At 57.7% G+C, this 19698-nt stretch overlaps 1 protein-coding gene across 1 annotated transcript; it reads left to right on the top strand.

Moving 5' to 3' along the window:
• Positions 1 to 492: 492 nt before the first annotated feature.
• Positions 493 to 17960, top strand: IL17REL (interleukin 17 receptor E like). The gene is made up of 15 exons (XM_030913927.1): positions 493 to 594; positions 4530 to 4557; positions 13109 to 13258; positions 13475 to 13584; positions 13746 to 13860; positions 14114 to 14158; positions 14383 to 14522; positions 14786 to 14857; positions 14932 to 14986; positions 15998 to 16170; positions 16238 to 16282; positions 16557 to 16614; positions 16831 to 16994; positions 17237 to 17317; positions 17766 to 17960. The coding sequence occupies exons 1-15, from the start codon at positions 493 to 495 to the stop codon at positions 17958 to 17960; spliced, it is 1533 nt and encodes a 510-aa protein (XP_030769787.1).
• The last annotated feature ends 1738 nt before the right edge of the window (positions 17961 to 19698 follow it).

Here is a 19698-nt window from a genome sequence, read left to right as displayed (position 1 = left end):
GGGTGCGAGTGCCCAAGACAGATTCTGCCCCTCTGCCAGCCCAGCCAGCTTTCCAGGGCCCTTGTCTACCGTCCTGGCCTCACACATGCCTGAGGGGAGTGCACACAGGTGGCAGCCTATCCCACTGGCCTGGAGCCATCTCTGCTCCAGTGGCCGCCCTGTGGGGAACCCCATTAGTGCGTCCTCAGACCCCAAAGGCCCCAAGGTTTCTGGATGCTTCCTTTGGAAACCTAGAAACTCTGCAAGTGTCTGGCCACAGTCTCTCGGCCCCAAACGGTGGTAAGTCTCCGGGCTGCTGTCTGTGAAGCGAGCCCTGTTTGCTGGGAGGGGGAGTGTTCCGCTCGCTCTGCTGTGAGGAGCAGCCTCCACTCCTCTGTTTGTCTTTGGGGCTGGAGCTGCAGGGTCAGCCTGGAGCTGCTGCCACAGGGCACCCTGCAAACTTGCCCCACTCACATCCACGCTCACCAGTGGGAGCTGTCACTGCACAGCCAGATGCTGGCCGGGCAAGCACTTGCATTCCTGGGCCTGACCTGGGGCACTTTCCAGAGCCTGGCCATCCCCCCGATTACAGAATGTGGCCTCTCCTGTTCTCAGGTAAGCTCCTGCCTCCTCCTAGGCCCCTACACTGTGGCAGATAAGGCCCTGGTTTCTCCTCAGGTGGGTCTGGCCTGATGCTCTCAGCACATCAACAGGGAAGGGGTTGCAGGGGCTGGGAGTGCCGGGGGGCCCGAAGGCAGTGCTGGTGAAAGGAGGCTGGGAGACCCGGCCTGACCCTTCCAAGCTGCTTCAGGAAGTGTTTGCTAGAAGCTCAAGGCAGGGTGAGCCCACCTCAGACCCACCTGTGACCTCCAAGGAGGCTGTGTTAGATTCTAGGGCAGCCCGCAAGCCCATCTGGGGCTCCCACCCCACCCCCTGCGGCTGCTCTGAGCCATCGGAACCGCAGCACCTGGGCTTGTGTAGACACCTGCCAAGGAAACACTCGGGGAATGTGCTGAGAGTGAGGTGTTGGCAGTGGAGGTGCCTGGGTTGGCAGCCTGGGGCCGGGGGTGGTGGGGGGGAGGTCTTGCTGCAGGGCTCGCTGACTCAGCCTTACAGGAGAGGGCGCTTCATCAGCACCTGCATCAAGAAGTGTACCCCGCGTCCCAGGAAGGGGCGCCGGTGCCCAAGGCTGGCCGAGGCACAGTGGGGACACAGGCATGGAAAGAGCACGGAAGGTGTCCCAGAAAGGGAGGACTCGCTGAGGACCTGCTGGTTGCACCGTTCCTGGCATGGGGACAGCAGAGAGCAAGATGTCTTTAGGGTGGTGGCCTGGTCACCTCAGGGGACACTTGTGAGACACCCAGCAGCTCCGCAGGGCCTGAGATGGGTCCAGCAGAGGGCTCAGCTCAGGGAGGGGAGCCGTGGGTACGGGGGCTGGAGTGCTGGGTGCCGTGGGCAGGCTCAGATCCACGGGGCATTCGTGGAACAAGGAAGAAAGCAGGCTGGGATGTGTGGGAACCGGTGGGAGCAGGGTTCAGTTCGGTGGAGAGTCCACCGGATCCCACCCTGCAGTGGAGATGCAAAACAGGGAGGGGGCAGGCCTGGGGGTTCTGGCTGGGAGGGGGAAGGAGAAGTGAGAGATGAGACCTCAGAGTCAACTTTTGCCTGGGAGGAAATGGTCCCTGAGTTGGGAGACCTGGGGGAAGGCGGCCTTGAAATGCAAGCTGGAAAGTTTTGCTGAGGCGGCTGCGGGGTGTGCAGGCAGCCTCCTGGTCCGAGGGGTGATGAGGCTGTCTAAGCTGGGACGGGCAGGTGATCCTGGGGAATGTGTGGGGACCAAGACTAGGGGCAGGGGCTGAGGCGGGTGGAGGACGCGAGGAAGGAGGGGAAGTGCTGGAGGGGAGGGGAGAGCAGGGGTTTGGCGGGGCTGAGGGAGGGTCTCATGGAAGATGGGGTGGGGAGGGCTGAGCAGGAGCAGGAGGGGTCAAGGGGTGAGAGGAGGAGCGGGAAGCTGGAGGCGGGTTGTAGGGGCGCTGCCTGGGCAGCCTCGGACAGGGAGGTGGATGCAAGGGGGCGCGGGAGCCCCTGCTCGTGGGGGGAAGCCAGGTAGGGGAGGCTGGGGCTAAAGCCGCGCCCCGGGGGAGTTTGAGCCGGTTGGGGCCGCGAGCAGCTGACCTGGGGGTTCCCTACAGATCGCCCCCAACGCCGGCCGCTGGGAAGCCCCGAGAAGCACGACGGAAAACCCCGTGTGGGGGAGGCGCCCAGGGCCCAGGCTCAGCCCTCCCGGCCCAGCTCCCCCCACCTTCCCCGCAGCGCGCCCAGGTCCCGCTTCCCGTGGCCCGCGTGGGAGGGGAGGGGCGGGGCAGAGCCCTGCGAAGTCCTGCGCCCTGACAGCGGCCTCTCCTGCAGCCCCGGACACTCGGGCCCCGGGCCAGCCCTGGGTGGGCTTCAGAGTCCAGGAAGTCAGGAGAACGAGCGGACGCCCTTCGCATCTCCAGCCCACCCCGGCCTCCGAGCCCCCAGGGATTCTTTCTCTCCTGGAGTTGGAGGCGGGGAGTCCAGGCCACAGTGGGCGCCCAGAGGGGCTTCGGGGCACCTGGTGGGAGGGAGGGAGGGCCGGGGACCCACGCCACTGCCCCCCCCCCCGCAGTTCTGCACAGGTGGCCTCACTGGGCCTCCCAGCACTGCCTCCACCGCTCCCTTTGTGCTTGGGCTGGTCTGGGCTGTCATCGCCTGCCCACCTGAGGCCTGCTCGGGTCACGTTACCCAGAGGCTGCCCCAGGTGAGCCTGGCCCCTTTTGCCTGGGCAAAGCCCTCAGCAGCCTGGGGTCAGCTCCGCCAGCCCCTCGTTTGAGGCCCTGCTCCCCACCAGGGGCCGAGGCCGGGGCTTCCATCAGGACGCTCAGTCCAGCCTGCACTCCGCCCAAGGGCAGCGCGTTTCGGGGCCATGGCGGGCGGAGGACCGTCACGCACGGCAGTCTCTGGGGAGTTACTGGGGTGTTCGGCAAATGGGTGGAGACAGTGGGGTGAGAACGAAGACTCGGAGGCCATCTGCAGGGTGGGGTCCTGGCCTGGACCCTGGAACAGAAAACAGCTTACTAGGAGCACACGATTCCACACTAGACTGAGTGTCACTCGCTGCCGCCCATCCATGTGGCTCCCCAGGTTTTGCAAATGCCCCGGAAACTGCTGAGATGAGGGAATCTTGGGTAAACTCTCTGTAAATCTAAACGTATTCCAAAATAACAAATATTTAGAAAGACGTGTAGCCACCGGTAATACCCGCTCCACAATTCAAGGAACAGAAGTGGGCCGAGTTTTATTTGTCCATGCTCCACCTGGGCTAGGAGCAGAAGTCCAGGTCTCCATCTGGAGCTCCTCCCACCCCTACCCCGACCTGGACAGCCTGGGCTTCCCCGTCCCGTCAGTAGAGGGTCAGCTTTTTCCAAGAATGGAGCGGCTGTGTTGACCACGGGATGCACAGTCCAGTGGCCCAGCTCAGTGGCCGCCTGTGTTGACCACGGGATGCACAGTCCAGTGCCCCAGCTCAGTGGCCGCCTGTGTTGACCACGGGATGCACAGTCCAGTGCCCCAGCTCAGTGGCCGCCTGTGTTGACCACGGGATGCACAGTCCAGCGCCCCAGCTCAGTGGCTGCCCCCAGGGTGCCTGGACTCTGGGGGTCCTGCCCTGCTTTGAGGGTGCCAGTGCCACCCTGTGCTCCCTCAGCTCCCACGCCTTTGGCGCTGGGGTGCCGGGCACCTCCTGCCTCACCCACAGGCTGTCTGGGAGCAGCCTGTCCCACAGGACCCTTCTGCCCCCAGGAACCTGGCCACAAGTCCTCATGCCCCTCTTTGGGCACCCTTGGTCAGGTTGGGCTGGGGATGATAACATATCAGGAGTGCAGCTTGGACCCGGACCATCCAGGGCCTGTTCACTGCACTGCATGCCTCCGCCCCCCACCACCAGCTCAGCCTCACTTCCTTCCAGGTCCATGAAATTGACCTCTATGAGGCCCCCCAAGCACCCCTTGGATTTATAACCTGAACCCCCCACACTCTCCAGACCCCTCTTGCTCCTCTTGCTCCCTCTGTTATTTTCCCACCTCTTTATTTTAGTTGCATAAAATATAAGTTGCTGATTTCCCAGGTTTCAGATTGTTCTGTTTCCCCCTTCTCGGAATGTGAGCTCCTGGAGAAACAGGGATGGTTCAGTTTTCCTCTGTTCATGAGTCCCAGCACCTAAGCAAGCCTGGCGCATAGTAGGTGCTCTCCTAAGCAAGCCTGGCGCATAGTGGGTGCTCTGCTAGTGTCCACTTAGCAAACACACAAGTGGCTGGGGGAGCTGGGGCCTGAGGGTCCACAGAGATTCAGACCACACTGTTTACTAAGTGACCGCCACATGCCAGCCTTGGGCCAGGCCCCTGACACTGAGGAGGAGCTGGGATTGAGGGCAGCCCAGGACCCCCAGGAGTGAGGGACAGGGCAGGAGCAGGACGGGCTGGGGAGGGGGTGCCCTCAGTCACTCACCCCTCTCACTGTTCTGTCCACAGGGCTTTACCTGCAGGAGCCACAGGAACCGTGAGTACATCTCAGCCCTGGGGGTTGCTCAGGGCCTGGACCCCCTACCCCAGGCCACCAGGGCCGCTTTGTCCACTGTGGCAGGCAGGTCTGTCCTGCACTGTCCCCAGCAGCTGGGGTTCCCTTCTGGGCAGGGCAAACCACCATTGCTCACCGATGTGTGTGTGACCCTGGCCACACCCAGGCAAGGCCGCCCTGGCTCCTGGCCAGAGGTGGCCCTGCCAGAGAGAGTCCCACGTCTCCACTTAACACACAATGCCTCTGCCTCATTGCATTCCAAACCCGTGGCCGGGTTGACCGCCCAGCAGCAGCAGGTGGAAAACCCCATCTCTTCTAGCAAAGTGTTTTCCCTGTGTAAAGGGACCCCTACTGGGCCTTTAACAACTACCTTGATTTTCTTTGTAAACAGCGTATCTATTTATAAAAGGACTCTGAGTGATGCAGACGCTATAAGGAAGAAAGTTAAAGCTCAATGAAGAAAGTTAAAGCTCAGTGGAATACGTTAAAGCTCAATGAAGTTAAAGCTCAAGAAAGTTAAAGCCCAACATTGCTCTGGGCATTTTGGTTTTTTTTTTTTTTCTTAGTTTTGATTTTTATAAGAATAGACATGAGGTCTTCCTATCTTTGGTTGGTCAACCAAACCCAGGCTATTCTCAAACTCCTGGGCTCAAGCGATCCTCCTGCCTCAGCCTCCCAAAGTGCTGGGATTATGGGCATGAGCCACCGTGCCTGGCTTGTTCTAGACATTTGTGTAGCCAAATATACAGATATTTGCAGGATAAACAGATAAAAATTATTTTATAGAAATGAAATTACCTTATGTCATTTGAAGTATTTTATTTATTTTTGCTTGAATTTAACAGAAAAATAGATGGCTAAACTTTAATTAAATGTTTCTTTGCCTCAAGGACCTCTAAGTTTAGGGGAGATTAGACCAGCCTAGTCCCAGCGCAAGGATGAAATGTGAATTCACAAAGTGGACGATATTAACAAACAAACAACAAATGCAAAGCATGGCCAACGCGGTGGTCACACCTGTAATCCCAGCACTGTGGGAGGCCGAGGCGGGCGGATCACCTGATGTCAGGAGTTCGAGACCAGCCTGGCCAACACGGTGAAACCCTGTCTCTACTAAGAATACAAAAAAAAAAAAAAAAGGCGGGGCGTGGTGGCTCACGCCTGTAATTTCAGCAATTTGGGAGGCTGAGACGGGCGGATCACGAGGTCAGGAGATAGAGACCATCCTGGCTAACATGGTGAAACCCTGCCTCTACTAAAAATACTAAAAAAAATAGCCGGGCGAGGTGGCTGGCGCCTGTAGTCTCAGCTACTTGGGAAGCTGAGGCAGGAGAATGGCGTGAACCCGGGAGGTGGAGCTTGCAGTGAGCCGAGATCGCGCCACTGCACTCCAGCCTGGGCGACAGAGTGAGACTCCATCTGAAAAAAAAAAAAAAAATACAAAAAACAAAACAAAACAAAACAAAAAAAGCCGGGTGTGGTGGCACTTGCCTGTAATTCCAGCAACCTGGGAGGCTGAGGCAAGAGAATCACTTGAACCCAGGAGGCAGAGGTTGCAGTGGGCCGAGATTGTGCCACCGCACTCCAGCCTGGGCGATACAGTAAGACTCTGCCTCAAAAAACATAAATAAGTAAAAAAATATAATCCTCTTTAGTATTTCTAATAGATTTCCTATTGAGTCTCCTTTTTTAAATAGCTGGTCACATATTCTGCAGCTAATGACAGCTTGTAAACCTATGCATTGGGTGGAGGGCGTGGATCTTGTGGAATTGGTTCAGATCTCCAGGACGATGTTGCAAGAGGGAATTCCTGTCTGAGTCTTGACAGTAATAGTATATTAATGGTAATGATTCCAAAGGTTTACTGCTCAGTGTTAAGTTTATTGGATGTTTGCACTGGATGTCCCTGATCTAGACAAAGAGGTACCTTTCTTTTCCTAGCTTGCTAAGCATTCTTTTATCATGAATAGGTGTTGAATTTTATGAAAAATGTCTGCATCTATGAAAATTATCATATAGGTTTTTTACTTTAACCTCCCCCACCTTTTTTTCTTTCTTTCTTTCTTTTTTTGAGACAGAGTCTCACTCTGTTGCCCATGCTGAAGTGCAGTGGTGCAATCTGGGCTCACCGCAACCTCTGCCTCCCAGGTTCAAGCAATTCTCCTGCCTCAGCCTCCTGAGTAGCTGGGATTACAGACATGTGCCAACATGCCTGGTCAATTTTTTTGTATTTTTAGTAGAGACGGAGTTTCACCATATTGGCCAGTCTGGTCTTGATCTCTTGACCTCGTGGTCCGCCCACCTCGGCCTCCCAAAGTGCTGGGATTACAGGCATGAGGCACCGCGCCCGGCCCCAATCTGCTCTTAAAAATCACCGGTTGCATTTTAATTCTGTCGCGGTGGTTTTGTTTCTAGGAATTCCGTTTCTCTCAAGTGTGCCCGGTCCCTCGTCACAGCCCTTCCCACTGCCTGTATTTTCAAGCCTGTTTTTTCTCCTGCTTGGCCTGTGGCTCGTCGCTGGCCCACCCTCTCCGCAGCTTCACTCCGGGCTCTCTGCTTCCTGGAGTGCTTGTTTACCTTCAGTGGCTCCAAGTCGCAGGATGGAGGGCCTCCCGGGGGCTGGACTTCCGTTGTTGCTGGGTGGCACCAGGAGCAGTGCCTGACTGTCGGGCGGTTTACACCAGATTCGCAGATCGAGGTTTCATGGGTTTTCCTGGTGGGCCCAGCCCGGGCTGTGAATCTGTACTTGGTTGTGGGCTTTTGGGGAGCTTTCTACTCCCCGCTACTCCACTCAGCGACTCTGGAGCTTTCTACTCCCCGCTTCTCCACTCAGCGACTCTGGAACTTTCTACTCCCCGCTACTCCACTCAGCAACTGGGCTTTGGGGAGAGGATCGGTCCAATTCTCGCTAACCCAGGTCAAGGCCCAGCTCAATGTGGGGAAGTTCTCCCTCACCACGTGCTGGAGCCTCCCCACAAAGCCCTCAGCTCCCACTGGGTTAGAAACCCTCCCTCCATCCCCCATCCCTGTAAAGCAACCTCCTACGCCCTGCTTTCCTCAGCCCCCATCCTGAAAAGTTTCGCAGCTCTCATACGTTTCTAGGAAGTTTTTTAAAAAACGTATGTTTGGCCGGGCGCGGTGGCTCAAGCCTGTAATCCCAGCACTTTGGGAGGCCGAGACGGGCGGATCACGAGGTCAGGAGATCGAGACCATCCTGGCGAACATGGTGAAACCCCGTCTCTACTAAAATAAAAAATACCAAAAACTAGCCGGGCGTGGTGGCGGCGCCTGTAGTCCCAGCTACTCGGGAGGCTGAGGCAGGAGAATGGCGTGAACCCGGGAGGCGGAGCTTGCAGTGAGCTGAGAACCGGCCACTGCACTCCAGCCTGGGCCACAGAGCAAGACTCCGTCTCAAAAAAAAAAAAAAGTATGTTTTTTTCTCCAGCCTAATTAGTACTTTTTAGCAGTTGAGCTGGTGTAAATGGCCTGGTCTCCCATATTAGGGAAGTGTAGTCCCAGCGTGTTTTAATTTTTATTTTTGTTATATTGTATTTATTTTTTTATTTTTGGAGAGGTGTGGGGAACAAAGTCTTGCTTTGTTGCCCGGGCTGGAGTGCAGTGGTGCAATCTCGGCTCATTGCAACCTCCGCCTCCCGGGTTCAAGGGATTCTCCTGCCTCAGCCTCTCCAGTAGCTGGGATTCCAGACTCCCAGCACCACCGCGCCCAGCTAATCATTGTATTTTTAGTAGAGATGGGGTTTCACCATGTTGACCAGGCTGATCTCAAACTCCTGACCTGAAGTGATCTGCCTGCCTTGACCTCCCGAAGTGCTGAGATTACAGATGTGAGCCACCATGCCCGGCCCAGGTGTTTTTAAACACACAGAGTTGTGCTCAGCCTCCTCCGCTGTCAACACCAGTTTGAATTCCCAGTTCCCCACTGTGTTTCCCATTCCCCCCGCTCGCCGGTCCTTTCTGTAACCCATTTGTTCCTGTTGAGCTCTCTTCTCCTTCCTGGAGGAAGCACATCTGTCAGGCGCTCTTTTGGTAAGTCTCTGGGTGTTATTTATGTGCTTTATTTTGGATGAGGCAAAACATATTTATTTCTAAGGGTTTGTGATGAATTGTAGTTTCACAGCTTTTTCCACACAGTAACAATGAATTCTGTTTTGTACCACACTAATCTTGTGTGTTTCTGCTTTACTCACCCTTCCTTCCACACAGCCTCCTCTTCATTTTGTCAGCTTAGTTGGGACAAAAGCCTGTTCTTATTTTTGTACATTTTATTTCACAATGAGCAGCTTCTCCTCCTGCACCCATTTCACTAACTCTGTACATGTCCTCATTTTCCGTGCTCACTGTGAGTCCTTCTCTTCCATGGCTCTACCATTTTTTTTTTTTAACTTTCTGGTTTTGATTCCTTTCTTGGTTGTCTGGAGTAAGTCTTTGTCTTTTTTCTGGAAAGGGTCAAAAGATGCAGATTTCTCATTTCTTGCATAAAGGAGGTTGTCTTTTTTTTTTTGAGATGGAGTCTCACTCTGTCACCCAGGCTGGAGTGCTGTGGTGTGCTCTCTGCTCACTGCAACCTCTGCCTCCCTTCCTCTCCTACCTCAGCCTCCCAAGTAGCTAGGACTACAGGTGTGTACCACCACCCCCAGCAAATTTTTGTATTTTTAGTAGAGACAGGGTTTCGCCATGTTGGCCAGGCTGGTCTTGAACCCCTGACCTCTGGTGATCTGCCTGCCTCGGCCTCCCAAAGTGCTGGCATTAAAGGGGAGTTGTTGGCCGAACACACATGGATGACAACATAGACACTGAGTTCTAAGGCACAGTCATTTCTCTGAAGATTGCTGCATACCAAGCCCCAGGGAAGATCCTCCAAGGGAAGGAAACACCAGCCTTGGGGACGAAGTTCTCCTCACTCCCCTCACTCTCCGCCCCGCTCCCTAGCACAGCCTGGCTTTTTATCCCGAAACCATCTGGCTTTATTTCATTTCTAAATTTTCGATTTATAGTTATTCTTTGTATATAGAAATACAGTGTTTGGGAGGCTGAGGCAGGTGGATCACTTGAGGTCAGGAGTTCAAGACCAGTCTGGCCAACACGGTGAAATCCCGTCTCCACTACAAATTAAAAAATTAGTTGGGTGTGGTGGTATGCATCTGTAGTCCTAGCTACTCGGGAGGCTGAGACATGAGAGTCACTTGAACCTGGGAAGCAGAGGTTGCAGTGAGCCGACATCTCATCACTGCATTCCAGCCTGGGCGACAGAGTGAGGCCTCGTCTCAAAAAAACACAAAACATGGCCGGGCATGGTGGCTCACGCCTGTAATCCCAACACTTTGGGAGGCCGAGACGGGTAGATCACGAGGTCAGGAGATCGAGACCATCCTGGCTAACACGGTGAAACCCCGTCTCTACTAAAAATACAAAAATTAGCCAGGCGTGGTGGCGGGTGCCTGTAGTCCCAGCTACTCAGGAGGCTGAGGCAGGAGAATGGCGTAAACCCGGGAGGCGGAGCTTGCAGTGAGTGGAGATCACGCCACTGCACTCCAGCCTGGGCCACAGAGTGAGACTCCATCTCAAACACACACACACACACACACACACACACACACAACAGAAAAACAAACAAAAAAGAAATAGTGGATTTTTGTATACTGATCCTGTATCCTGCAACTTTGCTAAACTTATTTATTAGTTTCAGTGCCTTTTTTGTAGATACTAGCGTTGTCTACAGAGACAATCATGTCATCTACAAAGGAACACAACTTTACTTCTTTATTTCCAAGCAAGAAGCCTATTTCTTTTCCCGCCCCATTGCATGGAGTAGGGTCCCCCGTACAGTATTGAGTCGAAGTGAGAAGAGCAGGGATCCTTGTTTTATTTTCGATCTGGGGGGCAGGGAAATAATCTATTCTTTCCCTATGAAATGTGATGTTAGATATAGGTTTTTCACAGATGGTCTTTATCAGTTTGAGGAAATTTCATTCCCTGTTTGCTGAGATTTTTTTTAAAATCAGGAATGGATGGTGAACTTCGTCAAAAAATTTTTCTGTGACTATTGAGATAATCATAAGTGGTTTTTAAAATTTTGTTGATTGGGTGTGGTGGCCTCTCAAAGTGCTGGGATTACAGGCGTGAGCCACCGTGCCCGGCCTTTTTTTTTTTTTTTTTTTTTTTTTGAAATGGAGTCTCGCTCTGTCACCAGGCTGGAGTGCAGTGACGTGATCTCGGCTCACTGCAACCTCCACCTCTGGGTTCAAGTGATTCTTCAGCCTCAGCCTACTGAGTAGCTGGGATTACAGGCGCTCGCCACCACACCAGGCTAATTTTTGTATTTTTAGTAGAGACAGGGTTTCACCATGTTGGCCAGGCTGGTGTCGAACTCCTGACTTCAGGTGATCCACCCGCCTCGGCCTCCCACAGTGCTGGGATTGCAGGTGTGAGCCCCGCCCGGCCACCCCCTCAAATTCCCTGGGGTGGTTCTTTCTCCACCTCTGGTTGTTCCCTCACATGCGTGTGTTCATGAACACTCCACTGAGTATTAGCAAAGTGGATGCTCCCCAGAGTTCTCTCTCTGCATTATCCCCTCCCCTCTCATACTCGGTCCTGAAGGCCCTGGCTGCCCAGACCCTCCATCCCAGTTCCTCGTCTCAGGGAGTGTGCCAAGCTCCACTTGGGACTTCACCCCCACCACTGCCTGGAAACACTCCGCAGACAGTGGCACATTCCCAGAGCTCACTGTGACTGTTTCCTGTCTCCCAGGACTCACTGGCCCTGACTTCCTCACACCCACTGTCTTGAAACCATTGCTCATGGGTTTTGCCTTGGTTTCCCGCTCTCTCAGGCAGGAGGGTAAATCGGATCCCTGTGAGTCCCTCTGGACTGCAGTGGGAATTTGTAAGAGTTGGATTTCTGGCTGGGCACGGTGGCTCACACCTGTAATCCCAGCACTTTGGGAGGCCGAGGCGGGCGGATCACCTGAGTCAGGAGTTTGAGACCAGCCTGGCCAGCATGGTGAAACCCTGCCTCTACCAAAAATACAAAAATTAGCCGGGCGTGGTGGTGCATGCCTGTAATCCCAGCTACTCAGTAGGCTGAGGCAGGAGAATTGCTTGAACCCAGGAGGCAGAGGTTGCAGTGAGCCGAGATCACGCCACTGAGCTCCAGCCTGGGCGTCAGAGTGGAGCTCCGTCTCGAAAAAAAAAAAAAAAAAAAAGAGAAAGAGTTGGATTTCTTACCCATAGTATGTTCGGACCTCTTAATTCCCATTGCTCCTTTGAGGCACAGGGTTACTAGGTGGAAGGTCTCAACTGTCAGTTGTCTAGGTTCTTGCCGTGTTGAACAAAGAACTGAACAAAACACACAAGTAAAGCAACAAAAAAGAATGGAGTAAGGAGGGCACAGATTTACTGAAGAGAAAGAGCACTCCATAGAGTGGGAGCAGGCTCAAGCAAGCAGCCAAGGACCCCGATTGCAATGCACCCCAGGGTTTTCATAAAGCTAAAAGAATTTGGTAACACCCCTAGCTGCCCTTTGGAGGTTTCCAGTGGGTTACACCCTGTGGAGAATGGGTCTGCAACAATCAGAGGCTGAAGTGGCAACAATCAGAGGCTGAAGTGGAGTCTCATTATCACAGGAGGGAGGCTGCGGCCTGTGTGCTGCCTAATCTTGCCTGGAACTGGCTGCACCTGCTGTTCTTTTGCTTCTCCCTTCGTTCCTGGTTACTCTCATTCCTTCCTCTCCTGCCTCAGCAGGGTGCTGTGTTCAGTGTGGGCTCCGCTGAGCAGCAGCTGCACTGTCTCACCAACAGCATGAGGTCCCATGCCTCGGTGGCCAGGCCTTCTATCAAGAGGGTGGCAGTCCTCCTGTGGAATGCCGGGTTGCCAGGCTCTGTGGCTCACGTGAAGTTCTGCTCTGAGTCCCACCTGAAAACCTAGGTGGCTGAGCAAAGGCAGCAAAATTGCTGAGCCCCTGGTGCCCAAAATGATACCCCCAGCTCCCCGTTGCCCAGGTCTGGTGCGGCTACCTGGAATGGTGTTTGGTCTTAGAGCAAAAGGCCCTGGGGGCAAACCTTCCCTGCAAGGATGTGACCACTTCCCTGTGGACAGAGGTCTGGGCTGCAGCCTTGCGGTCACCTCCCAAGTGTCCCAGCAAGCCCGTGTTGGCCTTTTCTGCTGTTCATCTTTAAGCAGAGGTGACAGAGCTTGCCAGCAAGTGAAGGTGGGCTCCCTGCCCCCTTGCTGGCCAGGTGGGGCAGCAGCTTCTGCTGCTCTGATGCAGACTGGTGTGCAGCCTGCCCCACTGACCCGGGCCCAATGCTGGGGTCCCACAGACATTTCAGTGTGTCTCGGGGTGGGCTGACTACATGCCAGAGGGCTTGCTCCCCACTTGGCTTGGGGCAAGATAGTAAAGACCCCCCAGCAAAGACTGTGCAGCCCCAGGGCTCTCTTCCCCTTCACAGAACCAACCACAAAGCCTTTCCAAGCACCAGGGAACTCGAGGCCTCACACTCCTTCTCCCTCCCCAGGGAACATTTTTAACAGCTTCTGCCGGCCATGCCCTGTGTCCATGTCCAGGTCAGTCCTGGAGGCCCTGATGTCCTACACTGCCATGCAGTGTGTCCCCTCTGATGGCTGCTCGATGTTCCTGTGTGTACGTGCCTCCATCACCCTGCATGGTGAGAGGAGGCCTCGAGGGTGGGAGTAACACCCACAGGTCCAGCAGTTGGCCCAGGTGCCTTTTACTACCATCAAACCCTGGGCAGCCTGGGGAGGGAGCGGGGCGCTGCTAACCACACTTCATAGAGAGAAGGCAGAGGAACAGGGTCCCACGGCCCGGTCCAGAGTCAGGGGCAGCCCTATTCTGACATGCCCTGCTGGGCTCCTCCACCCAGAGCGCCTGCGGGGTCTGGAGGCCTGCACCATGAGCCTGGACACCCAGGAGATGCAGTGTCAGAGCGTGTGGGTGGCCAGGGCCTCCCACCGGCAGCAGGTGGGGCAGCAGGTGAGGCCAGGGCAGGGCTCTGCCACCCATGTCCCGAAGACTGGGCACCGCTCCTCCTGGGCGCCATCCCTCGCTCTGAGCTCCAGCCATGCAAATGGAGCTGGCCGGCTGTGGTGGGCAGTGCCTCTGAGTCCACCCAGCTCACACCTGCACCTGCTCAGCTCCAGGTGTACTTTGGCTGCTTTGCGGTGAGCGTGGCCCAGCACCTCTATGTCACCCTAAGGACCATCCCTCATTTCTGTGGGGTCCAGCTGGACCAGAAGCACCTCGTGGAAGGTAGGGTCCCCAGGGCCCCCCTGGGCACAGCTGCCATTCAGCCTCCAGGGCCTGGCTTGGGGTGGGACTTCCCAGGGCAGGGGTCTGGCCCTCACACTGGACAGATCCCCGCAAGGCCTTTGGCTTAAATCGAGGTCGCATGGCGGAGGCACAGCGCGGGGTGAGGGTACGGGTGGCGGAGGGGGCGGGTGGAGGAGGATTGCCCCTGAGGGCAGAGCAGCCCGCACCTTGCCATTGCCTGTGCGGTTTGCAGACTGCGGAGAGGAGGATGTGGGGAGGAGCGTGCACGACTGCCTCGGTGAGTTCCCTCCTTCGACGCCCTGGCGAAGACCCCTAGACGCTGCGACAGGCTTCCTCTCCCCGGGGTCTTCGGCCCCATTTGGAAAATCCTGATGGGCCCTCGGGTGGGCGGCTGCCAAACGCCTGAACCAAACAGGAGCCGCCACGTCGGGGCTCTCGGGACAGAGCCCCGTGTCGGTGATCCCTGGTCCCAGCGCGGCCCCGACTTGCGGCCTACTGCAGCCGGGAAGCTCAGCTACTGGGTGGACCGGAGGCGCAAGGCGATTCTGGTGCAGGTGCCCAGGGCCTCTGGGAGCCCCGACTACTACGTGCGGTTCTGCCACAAGCGGTTCACCTGCGAGGACGTGGGCGCCCTGGTGCAAGTGAGCGCCCGCGCCCCGCGCCCTGGTCAACCTTAGGCCCCGCCCACCTCCGCGTCCCGCGCCTGGTCAGGCCTAGGCCCCGCCCCCTCCCGTCCCCGCCCCGGTCAGGCCTAGGCCCCGGCCCCGCCCGTCCCCGTCCTGTTCAGGCCTAGGCCCCGCCCACCTCCCGTCCCGGCTCCCGCCCAGTTCGGCCCAGGTCCCGCCCACCTCAGACCACCCCCGCCCTCCCGCGCGGCCCCTCAACCGCCCTATCTGGGTTGCAGGTGACTGCCGACAACGTCTCCCGGGCCGTCTCCCTGCCCTACAGCCAGGAGCTGCCGTGCCTGTGCCTGGAGGTGTGGCCTGGACTTGGGGCGGGTGGGGGAACACAGGGATGGGGGGGCTGCGCTGACCCCAACCCCTCCCACAGGGCTGGTCTGCGACCCCTGATGCAGTGCGGATCCAGATCTGCCCCTTTGAAAACGGCACGTGTCCTGCGATGCCAAGGGGCGGGAGGGTGGGAATGGCTGCCGCCAGGCTGATCCCACCATGAGGACTGACGTGGGGGGATGAGACAAGGGGCAGGCCCAGCCTAAATCCCTGAGCCTGCTCGGAAGGGCCTGTCACCACGGGAACCTGTGCACAGATGTGGATGTGCACGTGTGTGTGTGTATGTGTGCTCACGTGGCCCAGCTCACCTGGGAAAATCAAGGCTATCAAGAGGGGCTGTCTGAGGGGCACAAGAGAGGTGCCCAGGCCGTGCCCGCTGGCTCACGCCTATAATCCCAGCACTTTGGGAGGCCGAGGCGGGCGGATCACGAGGTCAGGAGATCAAGACCATCCTGGCTAACACGGTGAAACCCTCTCTACTAAAAATACAAAAAATTAGCCGTGCGTGGTGGGGGGCGCCTGTAGTCCCAGCTACTCGGGAGGCTGAGGCAGGAGAATGGCGTGAACCAGGGAGGCGGAGCTTGCAAGTGAGCTGAGATCACCCCACTGCACTTCAGCCTGGGGGACAGAGCGACACTCCGTCTGAAAAAAAAAAAGAGAGATGCCCTGCTCTCGGTTCTGCTCAGCGACGTTGCATACACACATGCACACGCACCCATGCACATGCACGCCCATACACATGCACACACACACGCATACGCACACCCATGTACAGGAAGGCACACCCATGCATATGCACACCCACACCATGACATGCACCCATGCACATACACACCCATACATGTGCACACACATACACACGAATACACCCATGCACAGGCAGGCACACACACCCATGCCCATGGACACACACCCATGCACAGGCACACACATAGGCGCACACACCCATGCACACATGTGCACAGACTTGGGACAGGGCTTAGCAACCCATAGGAGGACTGCTCTGGACCCTGGTCCAGTGGTCACTTGAGTGGGTGCTAGACCCCATGGGCCTGGCAGCAAGGGTAGGGGCCAACTGACCTGTGTTTGGGGGAGGGTTCCTGCAGACACTGAGGCACTGGAGGTGCTGTGGGACACGGTCTACTACCACCCAGGGAGCCCGACACTGAGCTGGGAGCCCACCTGCCCTGTGAGTGGCCATGTGAGCCTGTGCTGGCGCCCGGGGCCCGGGGCCGGCTGTCATAAGCTGCAGCAATCCAGCCAGCTGGTGCATCGCAGAGTGAGTACCTGCTCGGCAGGGATGGGGGTCGGCATGGATGCCACAGCCTGACCCGAGCCCTCCTCAGGTGCAGTACCCGCTGGTGGATACCCAACCCCAGCTCTGCCTGAAGGTGAGGGGCTGCCACAGCCTGCCAGTGCCCTATTTGGGGAGGGGCCAGGGGGCATCAGGACAGGAAGTGGGGCAGGGGCCCTTGCCCAGCCCTGGAGCGCAGCCTCCCAGCCGTCCCTCAGAGCCCCCTTCTGGTCTGACAGTGGGTGAGCTAAGGGCCTAAGGAGGGGAACTGGGCCAGAGCACCCTGAAGCTGACCCCGCCTGTCTCTGTCCCTGCCCTGTCCCTGCCCTGCACACACTCCACCCTCCTGCACCCCTCACCCCACTTTGCAGTTCTCCACCAGCTGGGGGTCCTGGGTGCGGTGCCCTTTTGAACAGCGTCGCTTCCCAAGTAAGTTCTCCGTGGGGCCTGCACAGCGTGGACGCAGCCCAGACCATCCTTTATGTCACTCTGTGTTGGTCGGGGAGGTGGGATAATGGTGCTGGGCCAGTGAGAGACCCAGTGGGTTGGGGGAGGTACAGTGGGCAGGCGCTGGGCCCTCTGGGGAAGGAAGGGAGGCGGTGGGGTGCTAGGCCAGATGGGAGTCTCACCCTTCACTCCCCACAGCCTGGAAAATGACCATCCAGCCTTCGCCCATGAAGGGCCAACTCCGGGTCACCTTCTTCTCGTCCAGCCCCGCCCACTTCCAGGTGCACCTGTGTCACAGGAGGAAGTCACAGCTCCCTGCCTGCCAACCCTCACTCCAGGCCAGCCCGCTCCCTCCAGCCTCAGTGAGCCGAGAGAGGGGCTCCATCCTGGGGAGGTGCGGGGGGGCGGCAGGACCCCATCACTTCCCTGTGGTGGTCTCTGCCCCACCTGGGCCCTGAGCCCACCCAGGGTCTAGCCTACCTGGCAGGGAGGGGTGGGGGACCAGCCCTGCTTTGTGCATGCTGAGAGGATGTGGGAGGAGGACAGGGTTTAGCCTGATCTACCCTTCCTCCCACTGCTTGTGACCTGCCCTCCCCCATCCCAGGGTGACCCCACAGCTGCCCCTGCCTTTGCCTTCCTGGACCTTCCCAGGGAGGAGGCCTGTGCCCCAGGCATCTGCATCCAGGTGGGTGTTGCTGCTGTGCCCAGCCCCTACCCATCTCCTCTACTGCAGGACCTCAGTTCATACCCCCACTTCCCATCCCCATCCTCAGGGGGAAGCAGGAGGTTGTGTTGACAGAGCTCAGTTCACACCCCCCACTTCCTATCCCCATCCTCGGGGGAAGCAGGAGGCCATGTTGACAGAGCTCAGTTCATACCCCCCATTCCCATCATCCTCCGGGGAAGCAGGAGGCCATATTGACGGAGCTCAGTTCACACCCCCTACTTCCCATCCCCATCCTCAGGGGAAGCAGGAGACCATGTTGATAGACCTCAGTTCACACTCCCCTTCCCATCATCCTCGGGGCAAGCAGGAGGCCATGTTGATGGAGCTCAGTTCACACCCCCCATTCCCATCCCCATCCTCGGGGGAAGCAGAAGGCCGTGTTGACGTAGCTGCCTTATGCCTGCAGGGCTGGAGGACCGATGTACACTTCTCCGTCCCCCAGCAGCTCTGCAACCTCCGCTCCAGCGGGTGCCCAGCTCTCAGGGGCCACAGGAGTCTGAGGACTAGACCCAGGCACTCCCGGCCTCCCACAGTGGGCTGGGTATGGCGTGCACTGAATAGAAGACTGGGTGGGGGAGACGGGGAGACCACCCAGCCCTGAGACAGGTCAGGCTTCTGTGCCAAACCCAGGCCTGTGCCCACCACTGCCCTCCAGCCTCGCAGTTCCCTCCACCACATACTGCTGGGCCTCCCGCACACCCTCCCTGGTCTCACTCTGTCACTGGCCTTGCCTCCTCCTCCCTGGGGGTCCACCTTCCCTGATCGGAGCTCTGGTTCCAACCACCAGTGACTTGGGATGTCCCTTTGCCCACCAGCCACCGAGGCCCAGGCTCCCAGGACCCAGGGTACATCAGGACAGGACTCTGCCCAGGGGACAGAACTAAGCACGTGTGTCCTGGGTGTGGTCAGGAGCGTGGCTCTGCCTTGGAGTCCAGGAAGGGTCAGAGCTAGCACTCCCACCTGCACCCCTCCCTATGAGCTCAAGAGCTTGCCTAGCCTCAGGTGGGGTGAACCGCAAGAGCCACAGAGGTGGGAGGGGTGGGAGGGGGTGGATAGGACAGCCAGGCACCCAGGGCCTCTGGATACCCTTTCCAGGGAGCACCAGTGGGCCAGGCAGGGGTCTCTGGAATGTCTCTTCAGCTCAGCCACACCACAGCCATTTCAGGGCAGCCTCTGGCCTGCTGCCCACAGGGACATGCCCAGGGCCATGGCAGACCTTTAGCTCCCCCTTCTCCCAGCAGTACTTTTTGGCCAAGCCTGGGTCCCCCTCCCCAGCAAAGGTCACCTCCAGCAGCTCACAGACTAAAGGGGCAATGGACACCTGCTGGTCAGGTGTCCCTGGGGCTGGCACCTGCCACTGTGGAGTGCCCATGCTATGCTGGGCAACTCCACGGCCCCAGGGACAGGCCTGGAGGCAGCAGGAGGACTGGGCCTGGCTCAGGTGGGGGGATCTGGGGGTAACACACACTGCTCTTGGGGCCAGGGTGGGCTCCTCCTTCACTTGTCTGCTGAGCCTCCCTGCAGACGGAAGGCTGCTATCCACAGCCACTGACCCCCAGGACTGGGCAACCCCCTCCCCTTCCCTCACATTGTCTCAGCCTCGCACAGTGGGGGCAGGGCTGGGAGGGGGTGCCCCAGCCAGTACCACCTCCACATCTCTCTCCAGTTGCACCCACCCCCATGGGATGGCAGCCTGAGGCCAGGAATCTCCTCAAGAACAAGTAGGTGCCAGGGACACATTGCTGGGGGGCGGAAGGCCAAGGCACAGCCTCGGACAGCTGAGCCAGCCCCCCCTCAGAGTGTGGGGTGGTTTCACCTGACTGTGGGGCCCAGGCACCTGCTGGCTCTCCGAGAGCTACAGCTCCGTGGGGCCCTCAGGGGCTCTGGGTCACAAAAAAGACCTTCAACCCTGTCCTGAGTCCCCTGGGAATAGCAGGACCTGGGTGGGCTACCCCTTCCCTGAATGGCCCAGGTGCTGGACCCTAGCCTCCTTCTCAGACAATTCATGGTCATGGCCACTGTCCCTGGCCCTGAAGACAAGGCCCTGGCAGCTGCCCAGAGCTTCCCCAGTGCTCTGGGGTGCAGGGTGCAACCCCACCCTTCCTGTAGCTGACCAAGCCCGAGGTCGTCAAGAATCACCTGTTTCTGTCCAGGGCACCCCACACTGGCTGGAGTCCACTTCCCTGTCTGCGCATCCTTGGGTGCTGAGCTTCACTGGGGCACCCGCCCCACTTGGACCCCTCCAGAGGGTCTCAGCTTCCCTAGATCCCAGCCCCACTCACCCAGCAAGGGTCAGTCACTTTCTGTGGTCTCAGAGGCCACCTGCCTGGGGGCCACCT

This window comes from Rhinopithecus roxellana, chromosome 13, assembly GCF_007565055.1.
Source record: "Rhinopithecus roxellana isolate Shanxi Qingling chromosome 13, ASM756505v1, whole genome shotgun sequence".
NCBI classification, from domain to species: Eukaryota; Metazoa; Chordata; class Mammalia; order Primates; family Cercopithecidae; genus Rhinopithecus; species Rhinopithecus roxellana.
Note: the sequence above shows the minus strand (reverse complement) of the source record. Positions and strands in the feature narration are given on the sequence as shown.

What these genes read in the sequence shown, in the direction of transcription:
- IL17REL (XM_030913927.1), top strand. Translation starts at nt 493, where the DNA reads ATGCTGGCCGGGCAAGCACTTGCATTCCTGGGCCTGACCTGGGGCACT. An exon ending in GTGGCCTCTCCTGTTCTCAG is followed by an intron (nt 595 to 4,529) that starts GTAAGCTCCTGC and finishes TTCTGTCCACAG; the next exon opens with GGCTTTACCTGCAGGAGCCA. An exon ending in CCAGAAGCACCTCGTGGAAG is followed by an intron (nt 13,861 to 14,113) that starts GTAGGGTCCCCA and finishes TGCGGTTTGCAG; the next exon opens with ACTGCGGAGAGGAGGATGTG.